This window comes from Trifolium pratense, linkage group LG6 (assembly GCF_020283565.1).
Source record: "Trifolium pratense cultivar HEN17-A07 linkage group LG6, ARS_RC_1.1, whole genome shotgun sequence".
NCBI lineage: Eukaryota > Viridiplantae > Streptophyta > Magnoliopsida > Fabales > Fabaceae > Trifolium > Trifolium pratense.
The window spans coordinates 28,857,436-28,878,307 of record NC_060064.1 but is presented as its reverse complement, the minus strand read 5'-3'; the positions used below and the strand labels follow the sequence as shown (position 1 = coordinate 28,878,307).

Genomic DNA, 20,872 nt, shown 5'->3' with positions numbered 1-20,872 from the left:
AAAGGAGTACAAGTCCTACGCCCATACCGACTAGTGAACCATAACCAAGAACGAAGTTTGATTGTCTCCAATAACGACGAAACATCCGGAATATTACCCTTAAAAATTACTTTATTGCGAATATTCCAAATATTCCAAGCGGTTGCCAACCATACCAAGTACCGGACACGACCTTTGTCTTTCATTTTGAACAAATCACCAAATAAAAGAAAATGATCTCTACCTTCGACTCCGATTTGTAACGATGTCCCTAACCAAGATAAAACTTTGTTCCATACTCCCATGAAAAGAAAAGATGTTTTTCGTCCTCAGCTTGTTGAAAACAAAAGACGCATGATAATTCATGATGATTAGTCAAAATATCATGGGGATGAAGAGCTGCTCTAGTTGGTAATCTGTTTAATAATAACCTCCAACCGAAAACATTTACTTTCAAAGGAACGTCCGACTTCCAAAGGCGTTGAACGACCTCGAGCACATGAGCATCTTGAAGCTCTACCTGTTGCAGGTCTAATAAATACGTGTAACAGGATTTAACCGTGAACAATCCATTCGAATCCGGAATCAAGCGCCACTGGTCGTGATTATTGTTGGGAAGGGAAAAACCATCGAACAGACCTTGTAATTCAGTAAGCTGCTGAGCTTCGTTCACACTCAACGATTCAGACCAATTCCACCTCCATAATGGCACTAAACCATTTCCTCGCAGACGTTCAGAAACCTTAACATTCTTGATCGCTTCTTTAGCATACAAATCAGAAAAAAGATCACAAAAAGCCTGATTTCCGTACCATTTAAATTGCCAAAACCCAATGTTATTACCATTACCAACGCAACAACTAATATTGAATTTAAACCAACTATCACTCATTCCGCGCCCGGGACTAATAATATCACGCCACCACAAAGAGGAGTGTGCACTAAGCGTAATATCAAGACCACTCAACAATAGAGAAGGTAGGTGACCATAACGGTAATGAAGCAAGTCAGCCCAAATTGCATTATCGTGATTCAAAAAACGCCACTTCCACTTGCTAAGCAAAGCCAAATTAAAGAGTTCGAGATTTTTTACCCCTAAACCACCTTTCTCCTTAGGTAAATAAATTAGATCCCATTTAACCTAGCATACCTTTCTCTCCTCTGCACCACAACCCCACAAAAAGTTCCGCTAAATTTTCTCGATACTTTTTAGCACACAACAAGGAGCCCTGAAAAAAGAGAAAAAATAAAGAGGTATACTAGCCAAGACAGAATTGATCAGAGTGATGCAACCACCGAAGGACAAATGACGGCTATGCCAAGAATTCAAATGTTTAGTCATAGCCTCCACAACAGGTTTCCAAGTCTCTCTCCTTCGCGGATTAGCTCCTACCGGTATTCCTAAAAATTTAAAGGGAATTGTCGTCGTATTACAAGCTAAAAAAGAGGCCCCAGCTTCAAGAAGTCTTGCACCCACATTGATACCGTAGAGTTTGCTCTTCACAAAATTAATTTTTAAACCGGACACCAGTTCAAAACCTCTAAGCATAGACTTAATAGTCCAAAAATTCTCCCAACTGCATTCTCTCATTATAATGGCATCATCCTCGAATTGTAACAATTGGAAGTGAAGATTGGCATTTACCTTAAAGCCCCTGAACCTGCCTACATCAACTGCTTTCTTCATCATACTTCTGAAGCCTTCTGCGACAGTAAGACTGACGTTAATCAATATGGACATTGAACTTTTGAAGATACATGCTCGCATCCATTTTAACTAACCTTCCGAGAAACCCATTTTAGACATCATGCGATCCAGAAAACCCTAGCTCACTGTATCGTAAGCGCGTTCGAAATCAACTTTGAACAACGGACAATTATCTTTCCTACGTTTGGCGAGATCGATGACTTCATTAAGAACCAACACCCCATCTAAAATCTGACGATATGGTAGAAAAGCTGATTGACAAGAGGAGATCAATTTTCCCAACACATTTTTCAAACGATTCGCCAATATTTATCTTGATTAGTGATGAGATCCTCATCAATCGCTATTTTTAGAGTCTTTTTAATAAGTTTTAATATCATTTTATTAGTTTAGTGTTTAATTTAAAGTCATTTTAAATAAATTGTAATTTATGGTTTATTGAGTCAATTAAGTGTTTTTCTCTATTAAAATAATATTTTGTATAGTTTTTATTTGCTTGGTTCAACTTAATAGATTTATTGTTAAATGTGGTAAAGACTTGACCAAGCTGGCCCAATTAAAAGAAGAAAACTTGGGCCTTATGCTTGAGTAGCCCATGTCCATGTGAAGAAAGAAATGCACCAAGTTTCATTGCATATATTATATACCAACAAAAACCAAGGACGCAGAGAAGTAGCTGCGCAGGAAAATTAGGACGGAACAGAGGAAGGAAAAGGAATGGAATCAAGGAATGAATGAAAGCTAATCACGTCGCCACTGTTCCAATGGATTCTTTGGTTTTCTTTCTCTTCTTTTCCATTTTGTTTCTTTATTTTATCATGAGTAGCTAAATCCTTATGATTGCTCATAGGGAATTCCAATTACTTTTGATCTTGAACAATATGATTGTCATTTGATATGATGAATGAATTACGAAATTAGTTTCTATTAATTATTCCTTATGCTTAATGTTTTGTATGAATTCGCGACTAAATTATTTAAATTATTGGATAATATAACTCCATGACGGACAAGAAGCGGTCTCTTTTCTATTTTTTGCGTGAAGACAGAATCCTCGGACCTAGGCTGTGTTTTGCTATTTATATTACATAGAAAAATTGGGCTTAAAAAGCTACGGGTCAAAAAACATAAGTTTGACCCGAAATTACATTAATTTCATAAAGTCTGGAACATAAACATAAATATTTGACTGATTTGCGCTCCGAACTGGGTTCTGGCCTTAACATGAAAGTTGTAGCTCTTTCTCCTATCTTTCCAACGCATATTCTCACATCTCAATCTGATACTCGTAGCTCAAGTTATGACCTGCGGACTGAGAAGGATCAACATGCAATTAAATCCGAAAATTAATCAAAGAAATACATTAGAGCTCAATTATGACCCAAAGTTTAGAAACATGGTAAAAAGTTAATATTAGGCTAGAAAAACTTCCAATATGTCAAAGTACAAAGCCATGAAATATGTGCCAAAATGCACTGATCAGCGACTTATATGATGATTTCAATGATTTGTTTTACTATGACGATAGGAATGAATCATCGGTCTAGGAATAATTGATCAATTGACTTTCACTTAAGATATTTTGGATTGTTAATTGAGATTTTAACGGATTAAAGTTTGAATTCCTCAATTGATCATAGATTACCTAAGACATTAAGAATCGATGATCAAGGGAGAAGATTATGTTACCAAGACATTGGACATAATAAATTGTGATTTAATCTAATCATGAAACTAATTTGAGTAATTTGTTATCATACATGAAATTACCAAGAGAAATAGTAATTAGATGAACCAAAATGATCAATTGTTGTTCTCTTATTACTTTGAATCCTAAGTTATTTCTAGTTTATGATTAAACTTCAAACAAAAGAAAACCCCCCTTTTATTTACGTCTTAAATACGATACAATTGTTTTGTCAAGATTGAAACAATCCTTGTGGATACGAACTTTATAAATTTTATTACTTAATAATAAATTAGTACACTTGCTAATTTGTTATCAATTAGTATTAAATTTGAATATTAATGTTTGTTTTATAATAAGGTTATTTGTTATCTTTTTTCTAAATTAGTTGACAACTAACGATATGTGTTTAGTGGTTCAACTTTTAGTTAGATGAGAATAATCCATTTTGTGTGTGTTTTTTACAAGGCGATGAGTATCTAAACATCAGAGGAAATCATGCTTAATTTGTTTCCATCCTTTTTCTATATCTTTTTATTATATTAGAAAAAAGAAAAAAAAAAGAAAAGAAATATATACAAAAATCGGGGAAGATAAATTTAACTAAGTGTGTCCACACAAAAGTGCATAGGACAAAAAGTAAACCAACTTCTAGATAATTGATACGATAGGGTAAAGAGCACTCCTCGAGTCAGTGCCAAACTCCTGTTGATACGCAAACATAAATAGCACTCTTCGAATCAGTGAAACTCCAAAGTTTATTCACTAAATAATTCTTGATTTTTCCTGATATATTTTAAAATTTCTAGAGAGCTATATTTATACACAAAATAAGAAACCAACTTCCCTATAATTACTCTAGCATAACAAATTATAAGATAATATGAAAACTAAATTCCCTATTACTAGATTAGCATAAGAAACTAAATAAGATAATGCCTAGCATATAACAAACTAAGATAGAACTTCATTCCCATCAATAATCCTAAGACAATATGGTAGTAATAATTTTGTGTTCAATAACTATGTTTTCTGATGAAAAATTATTTATCGTACGTAGATGACATTGAAAAGTTTATATATTTTTTTTTTTTGAGGTTGAAAAGTTTATAGTTATGATGTACATGGTTGCAATTTTTTTTTTCTAAAGTATTATAAAATATTAAAATGTCAGCTTGGCAATAGTTTATATATAAAAAAAATGGCAATAACTAATTTAAGAAAGAAGTCTCACAATAGGTAAAATATAGAAGATCAAATCACTACTAGAATGATTACTACGGATTTTTCGTTTAATTTTTTTTAGAAAACTATGCAAAAAAGTTTTTTTCTAGACTACTCTTTAATAATTTAGAGGTATTTATCCAACAACCAATAAAAATAAGTCATATACATATAATTAAAGTAAAAATTGGTTAACAGTTAATTATATTATATTTAAATTATCAAGGACACTAGTCTCACCATCCAAGAAACCATTTTCTTAAGGATTTGTTGGATAATACATTCATGTCTCTTGTTCAAAAGTGCGTAGTTTTCAAAAATAAAAATAGTGTAACTCGTACTAGCAACTAACGAGTTGCAATATTTTTTACATCAAAGTTGTAGATAGAAGCTATGACTTTGCTATTTAAACAAAAACTCACAAAATTGACTTATACCTATGGATTCCTGAAGTTGATGGTTGTAGATAGGAAATTCAGTCATGGATGGATCTACGGCCCGGTCAGTCCGGGCATTTGTCCATACTCTGGTAAAAAAAAATTGGTATTTTAATTAAGGATTAGTTTAGGATAAAATTGAGATTTTTTATTCAAAACTTATATTTTTAAATACAAAACTGAGATAACCAAAATTTTGATCAGACTTTATAAATTTTCTGACTCTACTACTGCATGCATCCTGTAATGGTTTTTGTTTTTCACTATAAGTAGTTTTTCTTTTAAAATAAATAGCAAACTCCTAACTGCCATCGACGTTGCATTAATGTAATTGTAAGTACACTCCTATACAGGTTTGTTAAGAAACAGAAGGTTAGAGGTGGTGCTAAATTTATGCATGACATTTATAAGCAAATTAAATTAGAAAAAAATGAAGTGAGGGCCATTGCCTGCATATAGTTCTCAACGTAGCTCCTTCATGTGGTGCATTCATGTCAATTGATTCATACGAATTGTGTAAGTGTACGATGTTTCTTTTTTTGATAAAAATAAGTGTGCGATGTTTCTAGTAGTCATGTCTCATGTCCTAAGTGTACTGTGCTAATTCCTAACTGCCATCGACTTTGCATTAAATATAGTGTGTGTTTGGTTTGGCGGCGAAGAGAATTGAGTTTGACAGAATTGAGTTTGAGAGAATTGATTTTGGCTAAAAGTGAGTTGAACAGAATTGATTTATGTTTGGATACATTTACTAAAAGTGATTTTCACCAATTTATATTGTTTGGATAGTTTAGATCAAAATTACTTTTGGGATGGCTAATTACCAAAATAGGTTTTAATTTAACTGACAACTAATAGTTAAAAACCACAATTAAATAATTATGAAAAATAAAAAATACTCCATCTTCATTTCTCTAGAACGTTCCCTTTACCATTTCCATTCTCTTCTTCCTTCATCTCTTAGTATTCTTCTGTTCATGTCTCACCATCACAAAATATCACTCTCATCAAACAACTATTCTTCAACGATGATTAATTTCTCAACTTCTTTTTTCTTCACCACAAACCCTCAATCTCCTTTCCAAATCAATGAATGATATTTCTCAATAAATTACCATTTTCACTCTCACAATTCTCTAATTTCAAGTTACAATATCGCCGCCTTGCCGCAAGCACCCTCTCCTCTGCCTTGTCATTTCATCCTTCTTAGTAAATCTATTGATCTTGGGTGAACAACCTCTTATTTTCTCTTCCATCACCGATGGACTTCAAAAGGGCAAAAGAGGCAAAATTGACAAATTAACGGTGACGTAATACATGTGGTGGAGACGCGATTTCCAGAAGCTAGGATTTGGAGCTTCTCCTAGAATTGATTTTGGAGCACAGAATCGATTTGAAAACAGAAAGCCAAACATATTCAAAAAGTGAAAAATCACGTTTATAGCTAAAAACGTGCGTCTGTTGGTTGCAAACGCCTAACCAAACAGACACATAATTGTAAGCACACTCTATACAGATTTGCCATCTATTTGGATCAATAATTCTCAAGAAATTAGCTTATACAATTACGTGTCGAGGATATCGGGTTTAAAAAAAATAGTTAGGCATTTTGGTTTTTTAAATTTCCGTAAAAAAAAGATAAGATAAATAACCATATTACTAAAAATAATATGGTTATATTCTGTAAAATAAAATGGTTATATTTTGATTATTAAATAGTTGATTATAAATTCTTTTTTTTTTTTGAAGCATATAAATTCAGTTTATGTATTAAAAGATATTTTTAAATGGTCACGTGATCCACAAAATTACATTTTGGTCACTTTCACAAAAAGATAAATAAGTATTTGAAAAATAATTAAATAATATTTAATTTTCAAATTATTAAATGATATAATATTTTGTCCACAAATCCTAATTCAGCTGGCAGAACTGCCGAAATTACTAATGTTGGACGTCATAACTGAAGTTCGAATCCTAGTTTGAACGTTGGTCACCCCATTTTATGTGTCTGAGTTTTCAATGACTTGTCATTTCGTCTATTTAAAAAAAATGATATAATATTTTCGTAAGAGTGATCAAAATGTAATTACATGATCACGTTACCATCTATAGTATCTCTGCATTAAATTGTCGTTAATTAGTATAATAAAGTTACATATGATTTGTATCAGTCATGTATTGGCCGTGTTAGGCATAAATTCTTTTGGTGTATCTTAGCTAATTCTGGTCATGGTGTATTTCTGCTGTCCAGCTGTTTTGAAACAGATTTTTTGTGGTCATGGGCTGTTTTGGCTCATTGACTCTAGCTTTGATATGCTTCTTTTGGCGCTCTTTGTGAAAAGACTTGCTAGTATTGTTTCTTAAGAGAGAGGATTCTCTCAATTTGAAAATCAAATTGAGAAAATTATGTTGCCTTTTAGACCATTAGATTATAAATGTAGGATAATATTTATATCTAAAATAAATGAAGGAAAGTTGATTGATGATTATGATGTGAAAATTGAGGAAAATTGAGAGAAAAGAATTGAGAGGATTCATTCTCGTTTCTTAATACTTCTTGTGCTTATATCTTAATTCAATAATTCCTTTTGTTTTTCCAAAAAAAAAAAACTAAATTAGTTAAGGAGTTTTTTAACTCGAATTTTGGTGGAGAAACCGTTTAACATAAAAGCTCATACGAGACCATTTTTCAATAAGGCAAAAGTAACCGACTTGAATAATGTGCCACCTTATCATATCAAGCATCATTGTACAAAAATTATATCTAGTATCATTGTATCAACACATTGTTGTATCAATTCATATCAAGTATCATTGTATCAAAATTCTTATTTAATACTTGATACAATGATACGTAGATAGAGAGAATAAGAAACAACTTGCATAAAATAATCATTTTGAGTTTTTTTCCCCAAATTTTAGAATTATTTTTTAAAATCTATAATGATCGTCCTCTTTCCCCTGCCTCAGATACGACCTACTGTTTCTTACGTATGAATCCAACATACACAAAAGTAGTTAACATTTGTCAATATTGCAACCATCATTTTCATCTTTAACTATTTAATTCATTTTGACAGAATTGATCTTAATTATTAAAAATCAATAGCAACACATACAACTTTTTTTTTATACCGTCGCATATTAGGACAACACTCATTCTCGCTCTGGATAGCATAAGTCATAGGCTCCTAGGCAGACCATCGTATGGATACACCCTAAAGGTGCACATGAGCAAGGATGAAGGACCACTCTAGACCGTTAGATTTAGGGTTTTAGATGATCTGGCAAAACCTAACTAAGAGGACAGTTGTCTCATAGAAGATTCTTGCTAGGTTCTCGAAATCGTAATCTGGCTACTATATATAAGCCTAACTCATGGTTTAGGCTAATGTATTCTAGGTTCTCGAAATCGTAATCTGGCTACTATATATAAAGCCTAACTCATGGTTTAGGCAAATGTATGTACTATTCTACACCCCAATCTCTTACTCACGGTGAATACTTACTTGATTGTGAGAGTGATTGCCGGTACACCCTTAACTTAGCTAAAACACAATTCAACCCCCCCCTTCTTGTGTTTTCACACCTTCAATTGGCATCAGAGCACCTGGTCTGTTACTTTCACTTAACAGTGAGACAGTAAAGATCTTGTGAGAACACTATGTCTGGAGGAGACGATAGTAGCACTAGAACTGGTGAGGCCAGTGGTGCTGGTGGTGGTCCTAGAAATGCTTTTGGTTATGACTACTTAAGTAATGAATCACATGAACATAGTGGCAACAGAAAAGCCCCTATATTCAATGGTGATGCTTCATTATTTGAGTGGTGGAAAGAGAGACTGTATAGCAATATTACTGCTATTGATCATGAGTTGTGGGATTTGGTTGAGTTGGGAGTAACTTTTGAAAACTTGAATGAACATGGTAGGTTGTCCATGGAGAATAGAAAGTTACTCACACCAGCTAACCTAAAAATCTACACAAAACATCATAGAGTAAAGGACATTGTTGTTGGTGCTATTAGACATGAGGATTATGTCAGAATAGAGAACAAGTCTACTGCTAAATCTATCTTTGATTCTATGTGTGCTACCTATGATGGTAATGAAAAGGTTCAAGAGGCTAAAGCTAGTCTTTTGATAAGGCAATATGAACTTTTCACTATGCAACAAGATGAAAACATTGAGACTATGTTTACAAGGTTTCAAATCCTTGTATCTGGTCTTAAAGCTCTTAAGAGAAGTTATTCAACCTATGACCATGTTCAGAAGATTCTGAGAAGTCTTCCTATTGCTTGGAGACCTAAGGTCACTGCAATAGAGGAAGCTCAAAATCTCAAGACTCTGAGTCTTGAAGCTCTGATAAGCAATCTCAGAAGCCATGAGATGGTTCTGGATGCTGACTCAGAAACTAAGAAGAAGTCTAAGTCAGTGGCTTTACAGTCAACTAAGACTACTTCTAAGGCTCTTAAGACTCACCTTCTTGATATTGAAGAAGAATCTTCTGCTGATGGTCAAGAGGATGAGATGAATGAGGATGAGTTTGCTTTATTCACCAAGTTTCAACAATGGAACAGATTTAACAAAAGAAATTTCAGAGGAGGTAACAGCTCTAGAAATTTTGTCAACAAAAAGGATGATCAGAAGAACTGCTTCAACTGTAAGAAGCCAGGACACTTTATTGCTGATTGTCCAGAAATATCTGCTAAAGACAAAAGCAAAAGATACAGCTCAAAGAAGCAACAATTCAAGAGCAGATTGAAAAAGAGTCTGATGGCTACTTTTGAAGAGCTATCATCTGAGGAAGAAGTTGAGGAAGAAGAAGAAGCAAATCTAGCCCTAATGGCTTCAACTGACTCAGATGTAGAATCAGACGATGAATCAGAATCAGATTCAGAAGCAACTGATGAGGTATTTTCCGACTGCTCTAAATCTCAACTCATAACTGCACTTAACAAGGTCATTGAGAAACATCTCAGAGTGTTAAGTAAACAAAAAGTTTTACAAGAAAACCTTAACACTCTGACTGAACAAGCAGAACATTTTCAAGGTCTATATCAAGAAACTCTGAATAGAGTAAATGATCTTGAAAAGGGTTGTGCTGTGTGTCACAAACCTACTGATGAGCAAGAAATGGCTCTTCAACAGTTTGTGCATCTCAACCTTGGTAAGAGCAAAGCTGCTAATCTTGTTTATAATGTCATGAGACATAGAGGAGAGGGACTTGGCTATGAATATGGTAGAACATATTCAAAGCTAAAGACCTATCCCAAAAAGGTTGGAAAATCTTGGGTTTACTATGTTGTACCTCAGAATGAAGAAGGAAAGAAATTTGGTACTCTGGAAGATGAGGATAATAATCTGAGAGATTTGGGAAATGACAACTCAGAGGAATCAAGTTCCTCAGGATCTGGGAAGAAAAGCTCAGAAGATAAAAGCTGTTCAGAACTTGACAGTATTAGTTCAGATGTTCTGAAAGTTTCAAAATCTGATGCTTCAACTTCTGGAACCAGAGGAATTCTAGTTCATGAGAAAAGTCAACCTAAAAGCTCAGAGGTTTTTAAAAGAAAGTCAAACCTCAAATCTCAGAGGCAACATAGGACTAAGGTTATTTATGATTCTAGAGTCAGTAAGTATAACCAGTCAAATCAATGGACTGGTGATAAATACAAACTCTGGGAGCATAAACAATCCAAGTCCTGGAATAATAACAGAACTCAAACTAAGAAACATTTTCAAAAGAGTTATTATTCCAAACCAAAATCTTTCTCTCACACTCAACAACACAGTAAGCATTTGTGGACTAACAAGCGTGGACCCAGGAGATGGGTACCAAAAGCTGAAATTATGTATCATTCAGATTTACCAACTAGGAAAGGATATGTCCTACCTAGAGTTTGGAAACAAGTTCTATGCAAAGGAAGAAGGGCTTATGTCCTTGACCAATGGCTGACAAGTTCTCAAGTTAACAATCAGAACTTGATAAATGAAGAGGAAGAATATTGGGATGACTTTATCATTAACTGTGATAAAGAGTTCCACCGTAGTGATTAAAGTTGTTTCTCATACAGCCTATCACTCAAAGAAGTATCATGAATCATTCATGGTATCTGGATAGTGGGTGTTCAAGGCACATGACTGGTGACAAGCAACTGTTTTCTAAGCTAACCATGAAAGAAGGAGGTTCTGTTGGCTTTGGAGGAAATCAGAAAGGAAAGATAATAGGTACAGGTACAGTAGGTAATTCCTCCCTATCTATTAATGATGTTTGGTTAGTTGATGGACTTAAACATAATCTATTGAGCATAAGTCAATTTTGCGACAATGGTTATGTAGTTGTCTTTAATAAGGAATCATGTACTGTGTCTAAACAATCTGATAACTCCATTATATTCAAAGGTCTGAGAAAGAACAATGTTTATAAAGTTAATCTTTCTGATTTGAATGAACAAAAAGTGATGTGTCTTTTGACCTTGAGTGAAGAAAAATGGATCTGGCATAAGAGGTTAGGCCATGCTAACTGGAGGTTAATCTCTAAGCTTAGCAAGCTTGACCTTGTCAGAGGTTTACCTAAAATAAAATATCACTCAAACACACTTTGTGGTTCATGTCAAAAAGGAAAGATTACAAAATCATCTTTTAAACCTAAGAACATTGTCTCTACCTCAAGACCATTGGAACTTCTTCACATTGATCTTTTTGGACCAGTTAACACTGCTTCAATCAATGGAAAGAAGTATGGATTAGTAATTGTTGATGATTACAGTAGATGGACTTGGGTAAAATTCCTTAGAACAAAAGATGAAGCTTATGATGAGTTTAGCATCTTCTGCAAACAAATTCAAAATGAAAAAGGCTACACTATTTTAAAAGTTAGAAGTGATCATGGTGGAGAATTTGAAAATGAACCTTTTGAAAACTTTTGTGAAAAATATGGCATTCTGCATGAATTCTCTTCTCCTAGAACTCCTCAACAAAATGGGGTTGTTGAAAGGAAGAATAGAACTCTGCAAGAAATGGCCAGAACCATGATGCATGAAACAAATGTAGCAAAGTTTTTATGGGCAGAAGCTGTAAACACAGCATGTTATGTTCAAAATAGAATCTATATCAGATCTAAGTTGAACAAAACTGCTTATGAATTGTTCAAAGGAAGAAAACCTGATATTTCTTATTTTCATCAGTTTGGATGTACATGTTACATCTTAAACAACAAAGTCCATCTAAAGAAATTTGATGCTAGAGGTTATAAGGGTATCTTTATAGGATATTCTGAACGCTCAAAAGCATACAGACTATATATTTCTGAAACACATACTGTGGAAGAAAGTATGCATGTCAAATTTGATGACAAAGAGCCTGACCAAGTGTCAGAGCTTGTGGAAGGTTTATCTAGATTTCAGGTATCAGAGGATCAATATTCAGATATTCCAAACTACTCAGAACATCCTTTCTCTGAAGTACCTCTGAACACAATAGTTCCTACAGACTCTGAACAACCAAGAACAGAAGCATCTGCTGAACCTGATGTTGATGAGTCTGAAGATGATGAGCCACCAAGAAATACTTTCAAATACAAGTCATCACATCCAGAGGAACTGATATTAGGCAACAAGGATAGTCCAAGAAAGACAAGATCTCAACTGAGAAATGAGGAATCATTAGTTGGTCTTATCTCAATGATGGAACCTTCCAAGATTGATGAAGCTCTGAAGGATGATGCTTGGATTGTAGCAATGCAAGAAGAGCTGAATCAATTCCAAAGGAATGATGTATGGACTCTAGTGCCTAAACCTTCACACAAGAACATTATTGGAACAAAATGGGTATTCAGAAACAAGCTGAATGAACAAGGTGAAGTGGTAAGGAACAAGGCTAGATTGGTTGCACAAGGTTATAGTCAACAAGAGGGGATTGACTATACTGAAACCTTTGCACCAGTTGCTAGACTTGAAGCAATCAGGTTACTTCTATCTTATGCTGTTAATCATGGAATAACCTTATATCAGATGGATGTTAAAAGTGCCTTCTTAAATGGTTTCATTTCTGAAGAAGTGTATGTTAAGCAACCTCCTGGTTTTGAAGATGTCTCAAACCCTGAACATGTTTTTAAACTGAAGAAATCACTGTATGGTCTGAAACAAGCTCCAAGAGCTTGGTATGATAGACTCAGTAATTTTCTTCTTGAAAAAGGTTTTGAAAAAGGAAAGGTTGACTGCACACTCTTTAGAAAAACAACCAAAGAAGATATTTTAATCATTCAAATTTATGTTGATGATATTATTTTTGGTTCAACTAATGCTGCCTTGTGCAAGAATTTTTCTAAGATAATGCAGGATGAATTTGAAATGAGCATGATGGGAGAGTTGAAATTCTTTCTTGGAATACAAATCAATCAGAAGAAGGAAGGAACTTATGTTCATCAATCAAAATACACTAAAGAACTTCTGAAGAAATTCAATCTAGATGACTGCAAGATTATGAATACTCCTATGCATCCAACTACCAACATGGGCAAGTCAGATGATGAAGGAAAGGTAGATCAGAAGATCTACAGAGGTATGATTGGTTCCTTACTCTATCTGACAGCCTCTAGACCAGATATTTTATTCAGTGTTTGCTTATGTGCAAGATTCCAGTCAGATCCCAGAGAATCTCATCTTACTGCTGTAAAGAGAATCTTTAGGTATCTGAAAGGAACAACTAATCTTGGACTTCTCTATAAGAAATCCAATGATTATGTGCTAAATGGATTCTGTGATGCTGACTATGCTGGAGATAAAATTGAAAGAAAATCCACAAGTGGCAATTGTCAATTTGTTGGTGAAAACCTTATCTCCTGGGCTAGTAAGAGACAAACTACTATAGCTTTGTCTACAGCAGAAGCAGAATACATTTCAGCAGCTAAGTGTTGCACACAACTACTCTGGTTAAAATATCAGTTAGAAGATTATCAGGTAAGCAGTAACAATATCCCTTTATATTGTGATAATACTGCAGCCATTCATTTATCTAAAAATCCTATTCTACACTCTAGAGCCAAACATATTGAAATTAAACACCATTTTATCAGAGATTATGTTCAGAGAGGCATTATAGATATTAAGTTTGTTGATACTGAAAATCAATGGGCTGACATATTTACTAAAGCCTTATCTGTTGAAAGATTTGATTTTATAAAGAAACATCTGAACATGTTTTCAATCTCTGAATGAAAATTTTTTTTTTTTTTGGCACTTAAAGTGTAAGAGGTTATGTATATCAGAACTTATGATTCAGAACATCTGAAACATAAGCTCTGAAGTACTTGACTCTGATAGAGAATCTTTAAATAACTCAGAGGCTCTGAACTATTTTAGTGGGAAACGTTTAGTATTCACTGCTGAACAGTTGTCCATTAAAATAGCAGTTACCGAGTAAATTTCTGCACGTGGTCTACGTGTGTCAGGTAGTGGGTGGTTAATGATGATTTTTGGTATTCAACTTTCTGTCAATTAGCGTAACTTCCCAAATTTGCTATTTTCGTGTTAACTGTACTCATTTAAATAAACTTACACAATACACTTGCACACTATTCACTCTCACAACCTACACTTTCATATTCTCTCTAAACCTCCAACACAAACTTTCTTTCTCTCTCGTTAGTCTTTCCAAACCTTACCCTAATCTCCAACAATGGCTGGTACTTCGTCTTCTTCGTCAAAAAGGATTCCACCGTTTATTTTCAAGAACCTTCAGATTGTTGGGAACGAGATGGAATTCCCAGAATCTGAACTTACTTTTCTTTCAGAGAAGATGGTTGATTTTGATGGTCTACAAGCTAATGGGTTTGATGTTAAAAAGTACTTTATCGCTCAGGGATGGGATAAGTACTTCGACATGCTTAATGGTCCCATTTATCCAGATTTGTTGAAGAAATTTTGGATGAAAGCAAAGGTATTTGATAAGCATGAAGCTAAGAAGGAAGAGCTTGCTGCTATTGAGAGGAATCCTAGTCTGAAGGGTAAAACTAGGAAGGAAATGGGTTTGCTGGATTACACAGGTGTACAGATTAGGTCAAATATCTGTGGGATGAACATGGCAATCTCGCCTATCCATCTCAATGCTCTTCTTGGTCTACCTAACTCTGGGATAGAGTTAGATGTGTTTGAAAAGGATACAAGATACAGGGATGATCTTCTGCATCTCATTTGCACAGATTTCTCTTTAAAAGGGAAAGTAAAGGGTTTGACTGATGAATGTAGAGTTCTCTTCAAGATCATCCTAGCAGCTATCAGTCCAAGGGTTGGTGGGACTGATACAATCTCCTGGACTCATCGTCATCTGCTGTATTTTCTTCTGACTGAAAAGAAGGTTAATCTTGGAGATTATTTCTTTGAACGTATTTGTGAAGCCATTTTTGCAAGTAAATCTCAGAGGAAAACTACTATAGTTTATCCTAGGCTGTTGTCTGACCTTCTGCATCAAGGTCATGTTGTTCAGAACTTGAGGAAATTCCACCCTGAATTGGTTGAGAAGAGGTTCTATCCAGAAATTCTGAACGCCAACTTTCTGTCCAAGATGCGTTTGATTGCATCTAAGCCTGTTGCTCCCCCACAAGAGTTCACTGTTAGGCTTGAGGATCGTCTGTATGTGGATGGCTACCCACTTATATCTGAAGCTGATGCTGAGCATGTAATTCAAGGCTACTTGGAAGTGCTCAGAGAAGAAGGATTTGTTGTTGATAGAAGTATGATTCCTCCTGCTCCTGTCAATCTGTATAACCCTAAGAGGAAACCAAAGAGAAAGGCTGAAGCTCAAGCTGATCTTCCTAAGCCAGATCTTCTGGTTCAGAAGAAGATTAAGGTAGAAAAAGCTATTGTTGAGCAAAGGACTAAGAGGAAGCATGAAGAATCTGCTAACAAGGCTGCTGAAAGAGCTTCCAAAAAGCCTATTGTTATTGAGGAAGATAGTTCAGACAGTTCATCTGAAGGATCTACATCAGAAGATGAGACTGAATCTGATGAGGAGACTCTTGCTGCTCGTTTGAGGAAAAGACCTGCTCCTATTTCCAAAGATAAAGGTAAGTCTTCTGAGTATGTCTTCAATGAAAATGAGATTGGATTAGGTTACACCAAACCTCTCAGAACTGTTTTACCAACCTCTGATAATCCAACCTCTGATAACCCTCTATCTGAACTAGAAAAACATCTAAGTCCAGACCCTCTTAACAATCAAACTTTCACCCAGAAGCCTTCATCACCTCCCAAATCTAGCTCACCTCCAAAACCTTCATCACCTCAACCTGAACCTCAACCTGACATTCCACAATCTGAACCTCAACCAGATAATTCTGTCATTAAACCAACCTCTCCCACAAAACAATCCTCTCCACCTCCTGAACAAACCCCTGAACAAATTGCTCCTGAACCAAACCCTGAACATAAATCTCCTGAACCATCTCCTGAACATGTTCACCCTGAATCCACTTCTGACATCTCATCATCTGAACCAACCCCTGAACCCCATCCTAACCCAAGTGCTGAACATGCTTCTCCTGAGCGTATTCACACTTGTGCCCCCAAGCCTTCAGAGGTAGAAGTTGTGACTATTGACAACCCTACTCCTGAAATACCTAATCTCTCTACTATTCCCAATCCTTCACCATCATCATCCAACATTTTTAGAAATCTATCCACTCAATTTCATGAAGACTTGCTTAGATTATCTACAATAAAGGACAGGTTCTTAGTTTGTCCTTCTGATGTGGACCTGGAAGTATCAAGCATTAAGGCAAGGATTTGCAATGCTTTGGATGTTGCTGCTGCAAAGGTTAAGGCTGTTATTAGTAAGCGGGATCTGGAAGGTATAAGCTTGATGAAGAACAATCTGGCTAGGGCTGAGTTGAAACGGTTAACGCCATTCAATCATGAAGAGCATGAGCGTGCTAAGCTTGTTGCTATAGCTGCTGCTGTGAGGCGTATGTCTGAATTCAAAGATTGCTGGGTTGATTCTACTCTTCTGCAACGTCTTGAGGATCAGAGGATTGAGACTGAACGTCTGGAAGAAGCTGCTGCTAGAGTTGCTGAGTTGGCCAATGAGCTACATCATGAGGATGCCATAGAAGATGATGTACTGGATGTGCTTCCTTCTCAGGATCAAGAGGATGTGCTGATGATAGACTATCCAGAGGAAGGTGAACCCTCTGATAAAGGCAAGGCACCTTTAGTTGAAGAACCAGAACCTATGATTGAAGATCAAGCTCCAGGTATGGCAGATCAGTTGAGAATATTTCAAGAAGCCCTGAGGGAACAGCAAGAAGGTCTAGAACGCCAGAGAGTTGCTCAAGAGACATTGGAAACCAAGGTGGATGGTTTAGTTTCCAATGTGGGATCTTTGAATGACAAATTCGACCAACTCTTAGCCTATCTTAAGAAACCCTAGGATTCTATGCACTTGTTCTTAAATTTTCTTTATTTCCTTGTTTATCTTCTGAACATTTTTTTTTTTTTGGGTTTATCTATTTCAAGTTGTTTTGTTTATGTTTTGCTTGATTACTTTTTCATGGTCACTTGTTATTTATTTTATAGGATCATAAGAACACAAGAACACACAATGCTTTTAAAAACGAAATTTTTTTTATTAATGTTAACCATGTTGAGTACATTGGTAAAAAGAAAAAGAAAAAGACAACCTAATCCTAATCAGATGGATAAAACTCAGAAGAAATCTCTGATTTCTCCTCAGCATCCTCTGATGATATTTCAATGGGATCTGGGTTTTGCTCTTGTTCTTCTTCTTCTTGTTCCTCTTCTGGAACATAGCCAGCCAAGAACTCCACATAGTCAGCATCATCTTCATTCTCTTCAGCTTCAGAGTCTGATGAGATGATTATTATCTCAGCATCTTGTGGTTTCTTGTTGTTTTTCTTATCCTTCTCTTCGTCTTGCGTTTCTCTTCGTTCTTCTTTCTCTTAAACTCTGCGATGCGTAAACTAAATCTTTTCATTATTCCTACCTTCTCTTGCTTCACTTGTTTCTTCTTGTTTTTACGTGAAGAAGGCATGTTAGCGTGTTCCTTTTTATCAACCCTTGAGCACGTTGGTTTTTGTTTTTAAAATTAATTCACCTTTGTAACTACCACTCTTTTTCTTTGACTGTCTTGGTTATATAACTTTGTTTTACTTTTTGATAATGACAAAAGGGGGAGTAGTTACGCATTAATTGATATGTTCCAAAACTGAAACCACGCCTTTTATCTTGCTTTTATCTGTTAAATTAAAAGTTGTTACTTTTAAGTTGTTTTACGTATTTCAAGGCGGAGACTAAGTTAGTTGAAACTGAAATAAATTTCATAAGTAAGGATAAGTTAAGAGTGCAATTTTAACTTAGCCTTATGAGACTTAGGGGGAGAGCTTGCAAACCTCTCACTCTGAAGAAAGATATGAAATTTGTTTTATTTCAAACATCTTAATCTTATACTAAATTAAAATATCATGGATAAAACATAAAGTTCAGACTTTATGGAGTATCAATCTTAGGGGGAGCTTGCAAACCTCATAAACCTAAGAGAAACATGATAAGTTAATTTAACAACAATTGTCAATTAATACTTATGTTTGTCATCATCAAAAAACAATGTGTTAAGGTTTTCTTGTAAAACTTTTTGTTTACTTAACACTCTGAGATGTTTCTCAATGACCTTGTTAAGTGCAGTTATGAGTTGAGATTTAGAGCAGTCGGAAAATACCTCATCAGTTGCTTCTGAATCTGATTCTGATTCATCGTCTGATTCTACATCTGAGTCAGTTGAAGCCATTAGGGCTAGATTTGCTTCTTCTTCTTCCTCAACTTCTTCCTCAGATGATAGCTCTTCAAAAGTAGCCATCAGACTCTTTTTCAATCTGCTCTTGAATTGTTGCTTCTTTGAGCTGTATCTTTTGCTTTTGTCTTTAGCAGATATTTCTGGACAATCAGCAATAAAGTGTCCTGGCTTCTTACAGTTGAAGCAGTTCTTCTGATCATCCTTTTTGTTGACAAAATTTCTAGAGCTGTTACCTCCTCTGAAATTTCTTTTGTTAAATCTGTTCCATTGTTGAAACTTGGTGAATAAAGCAAACTCATCCTCATTCATCTCATCCTCTTGACCATCAGCAGAAGATTCTTCTTCAATATCAAGAAGGTGAGTCTTAAGAGCCTTAGAAGTAGTCTTAGTTGACTGTAAAGCCACTGACTTAGACTTCTTCTTAGTTTCTGAGTCAGCATCCAGAACCATCTCATGGCTTCTGAGATTGCTTATCAGAGCTTCAAGACTCAGAGTCTTGAGATTTTGAGCTTCCTCTATTGCAGTGACCTTAGGTCTCCAAGCAATAGGAAGACTTCTCAGAATCTTCTGAACATGGTCATAGGTTGAATAACTTCTCTTAAGAGCTTTAAGACCAGATACAAGGATTTGAAACCTTGTAAACATAGTCTCAATGTTTTCATCTTGTTGCATAGTGAAAAGTTCATATTGCCTTATCAAAAGACTAGCTTTAGCCTCTTGAACCTTTTCATTACCATCATAGGTAGCACACATAGAATCAAAGATAGATTTAGCAGTAGACTTGTTCTCTATTCTGACATAATCCTCATGTCTAATAGCACCAACAACAATGTCCTTTACTCTATGATGTTTTGTGTAGATTTTTAGGTTAGCTGGTGTGAGTAACTTTCTATTCTCCATGGACAACCTACCATGTTCATTCAAGTTTTCAAAAGTTACTCCCAACTCAACCAAATCCCACAACTCATGATCAATAGCAGTAATATTGCTATACAGTCTCTCTTTCCACCACTCAAATAATGAAGCATCACCATTGAATATAGGGGCTTTTCTGTTGCCACTATGTTCATGTGATTCATTACTTAAGTAGTCATAACCAAAAGCATTTCTAGGACCACCACCAGCACCACTGGCCTCACCAGTTCTAGTGCTACTATCGTCTCCTCCAGACATAGTGTTCTCACAAGATCTTTACTGTCTCACTGTTAAGTGAAAGTAACAGACCAGGTGCTCTGATACCAATTGAAGGTGTGAAAACACAAGAAGGGGGGGGTTGAATTGTGTTTTAGCTAAGTTAAAACTTTTTCAAGTTCTTAACTCAGCTACGTTCGCAGCGGATAAATAACACACAAATAATAAGATAGAGAGAGAGAAATCACACAAGCAATTTATACTGGTTCCTCTCACAAAACGAGAGTAGTCCAGTCCCCTTGCACTTCCAAGGGAGTTCACTATAATCACACAAGATTACACCTGCTCAAGCACACAAGCAAGAGACTTCTCAACAATGCTCAAGCACACAAGCTTAAGACTTCACAACAATGCTCAAGCACACAAGCTTAAGACTTCACACTTAAGCACACAAGCTTAAGTCTCACACTTAAGCACACAAGCTTAAGTTACACACGTAACAATAAAGTATATAAAAATATACAAGTGCTCTTAGATGAACCTAAAGAGAGCAAATACAAGTATTACAGAGTATTTGGCTAAAGTGCAAAAACACTTGAGAAAGGTTCAGAGCTTGTATATCACAGAGTTCAGAGTTTGTTCAGCGCACGTTCAATTCTTGATAATTGTATATTCTAATTTGCAGCTGATCCTTCTAGTATATATATACCACTAGAAAAGAGTCGTTGCAAAAGGAGCCGTTGGAGTTGATAACCTTTTGTCTTCAAGCAGTCTGTCTTGATGCAGTTTGGTTGTATCCAAAACTAAGAAAGAGTTTCAGTTACTTTGACTACTGCAGAGTGGACTTTCCTTATTCAGCTAACAAAACTGAAGACCCACGTTCTCAAGATAGGACAGAC

At 35.3% G+C, this 20,872-nt stretch overlaps 1 protein-coding gene across 1 annotated transcript; it reads right to left on the bottom strand.

Annotated features, from left to right (window-relative positions):
- Positions 1–250: 250 nt before the first annotated feature.
- On the bottom strand, positions 251–1,777 carry LOC123892060. The gene is made up of 3 exons (XM_045941908.1): positions 1,762–1,777; positions 1,625–1,683; positions 251–1,090 (listed from the first exon to the last, which is right to left on the bottom strand). The coding sequence occupies exons 1-3, from the start codon at positions 1,775–1,777 to the stop codon at positions 251–253; spliced, it is 915 nt and encodes a 304-aa protein (XP_045797864.1).
- Between the last annotated feature and the right edge of the window lie 19,095 nt (positions 1,778–20,872).

What these genes read in the sequence shown, in the direction of transcription:
- LOC123892060 (XM_045941908.1), bottom strand. An exon ending in GCAGGTTCAGGGGCTTTAAG is followed by an intron (nt 1,091 to 1,624) that starts GTAAATGCCAAT and finishes TATTTACCTAAG; the next exon opens with GAGAAAGGTGGTTTAGGGGT.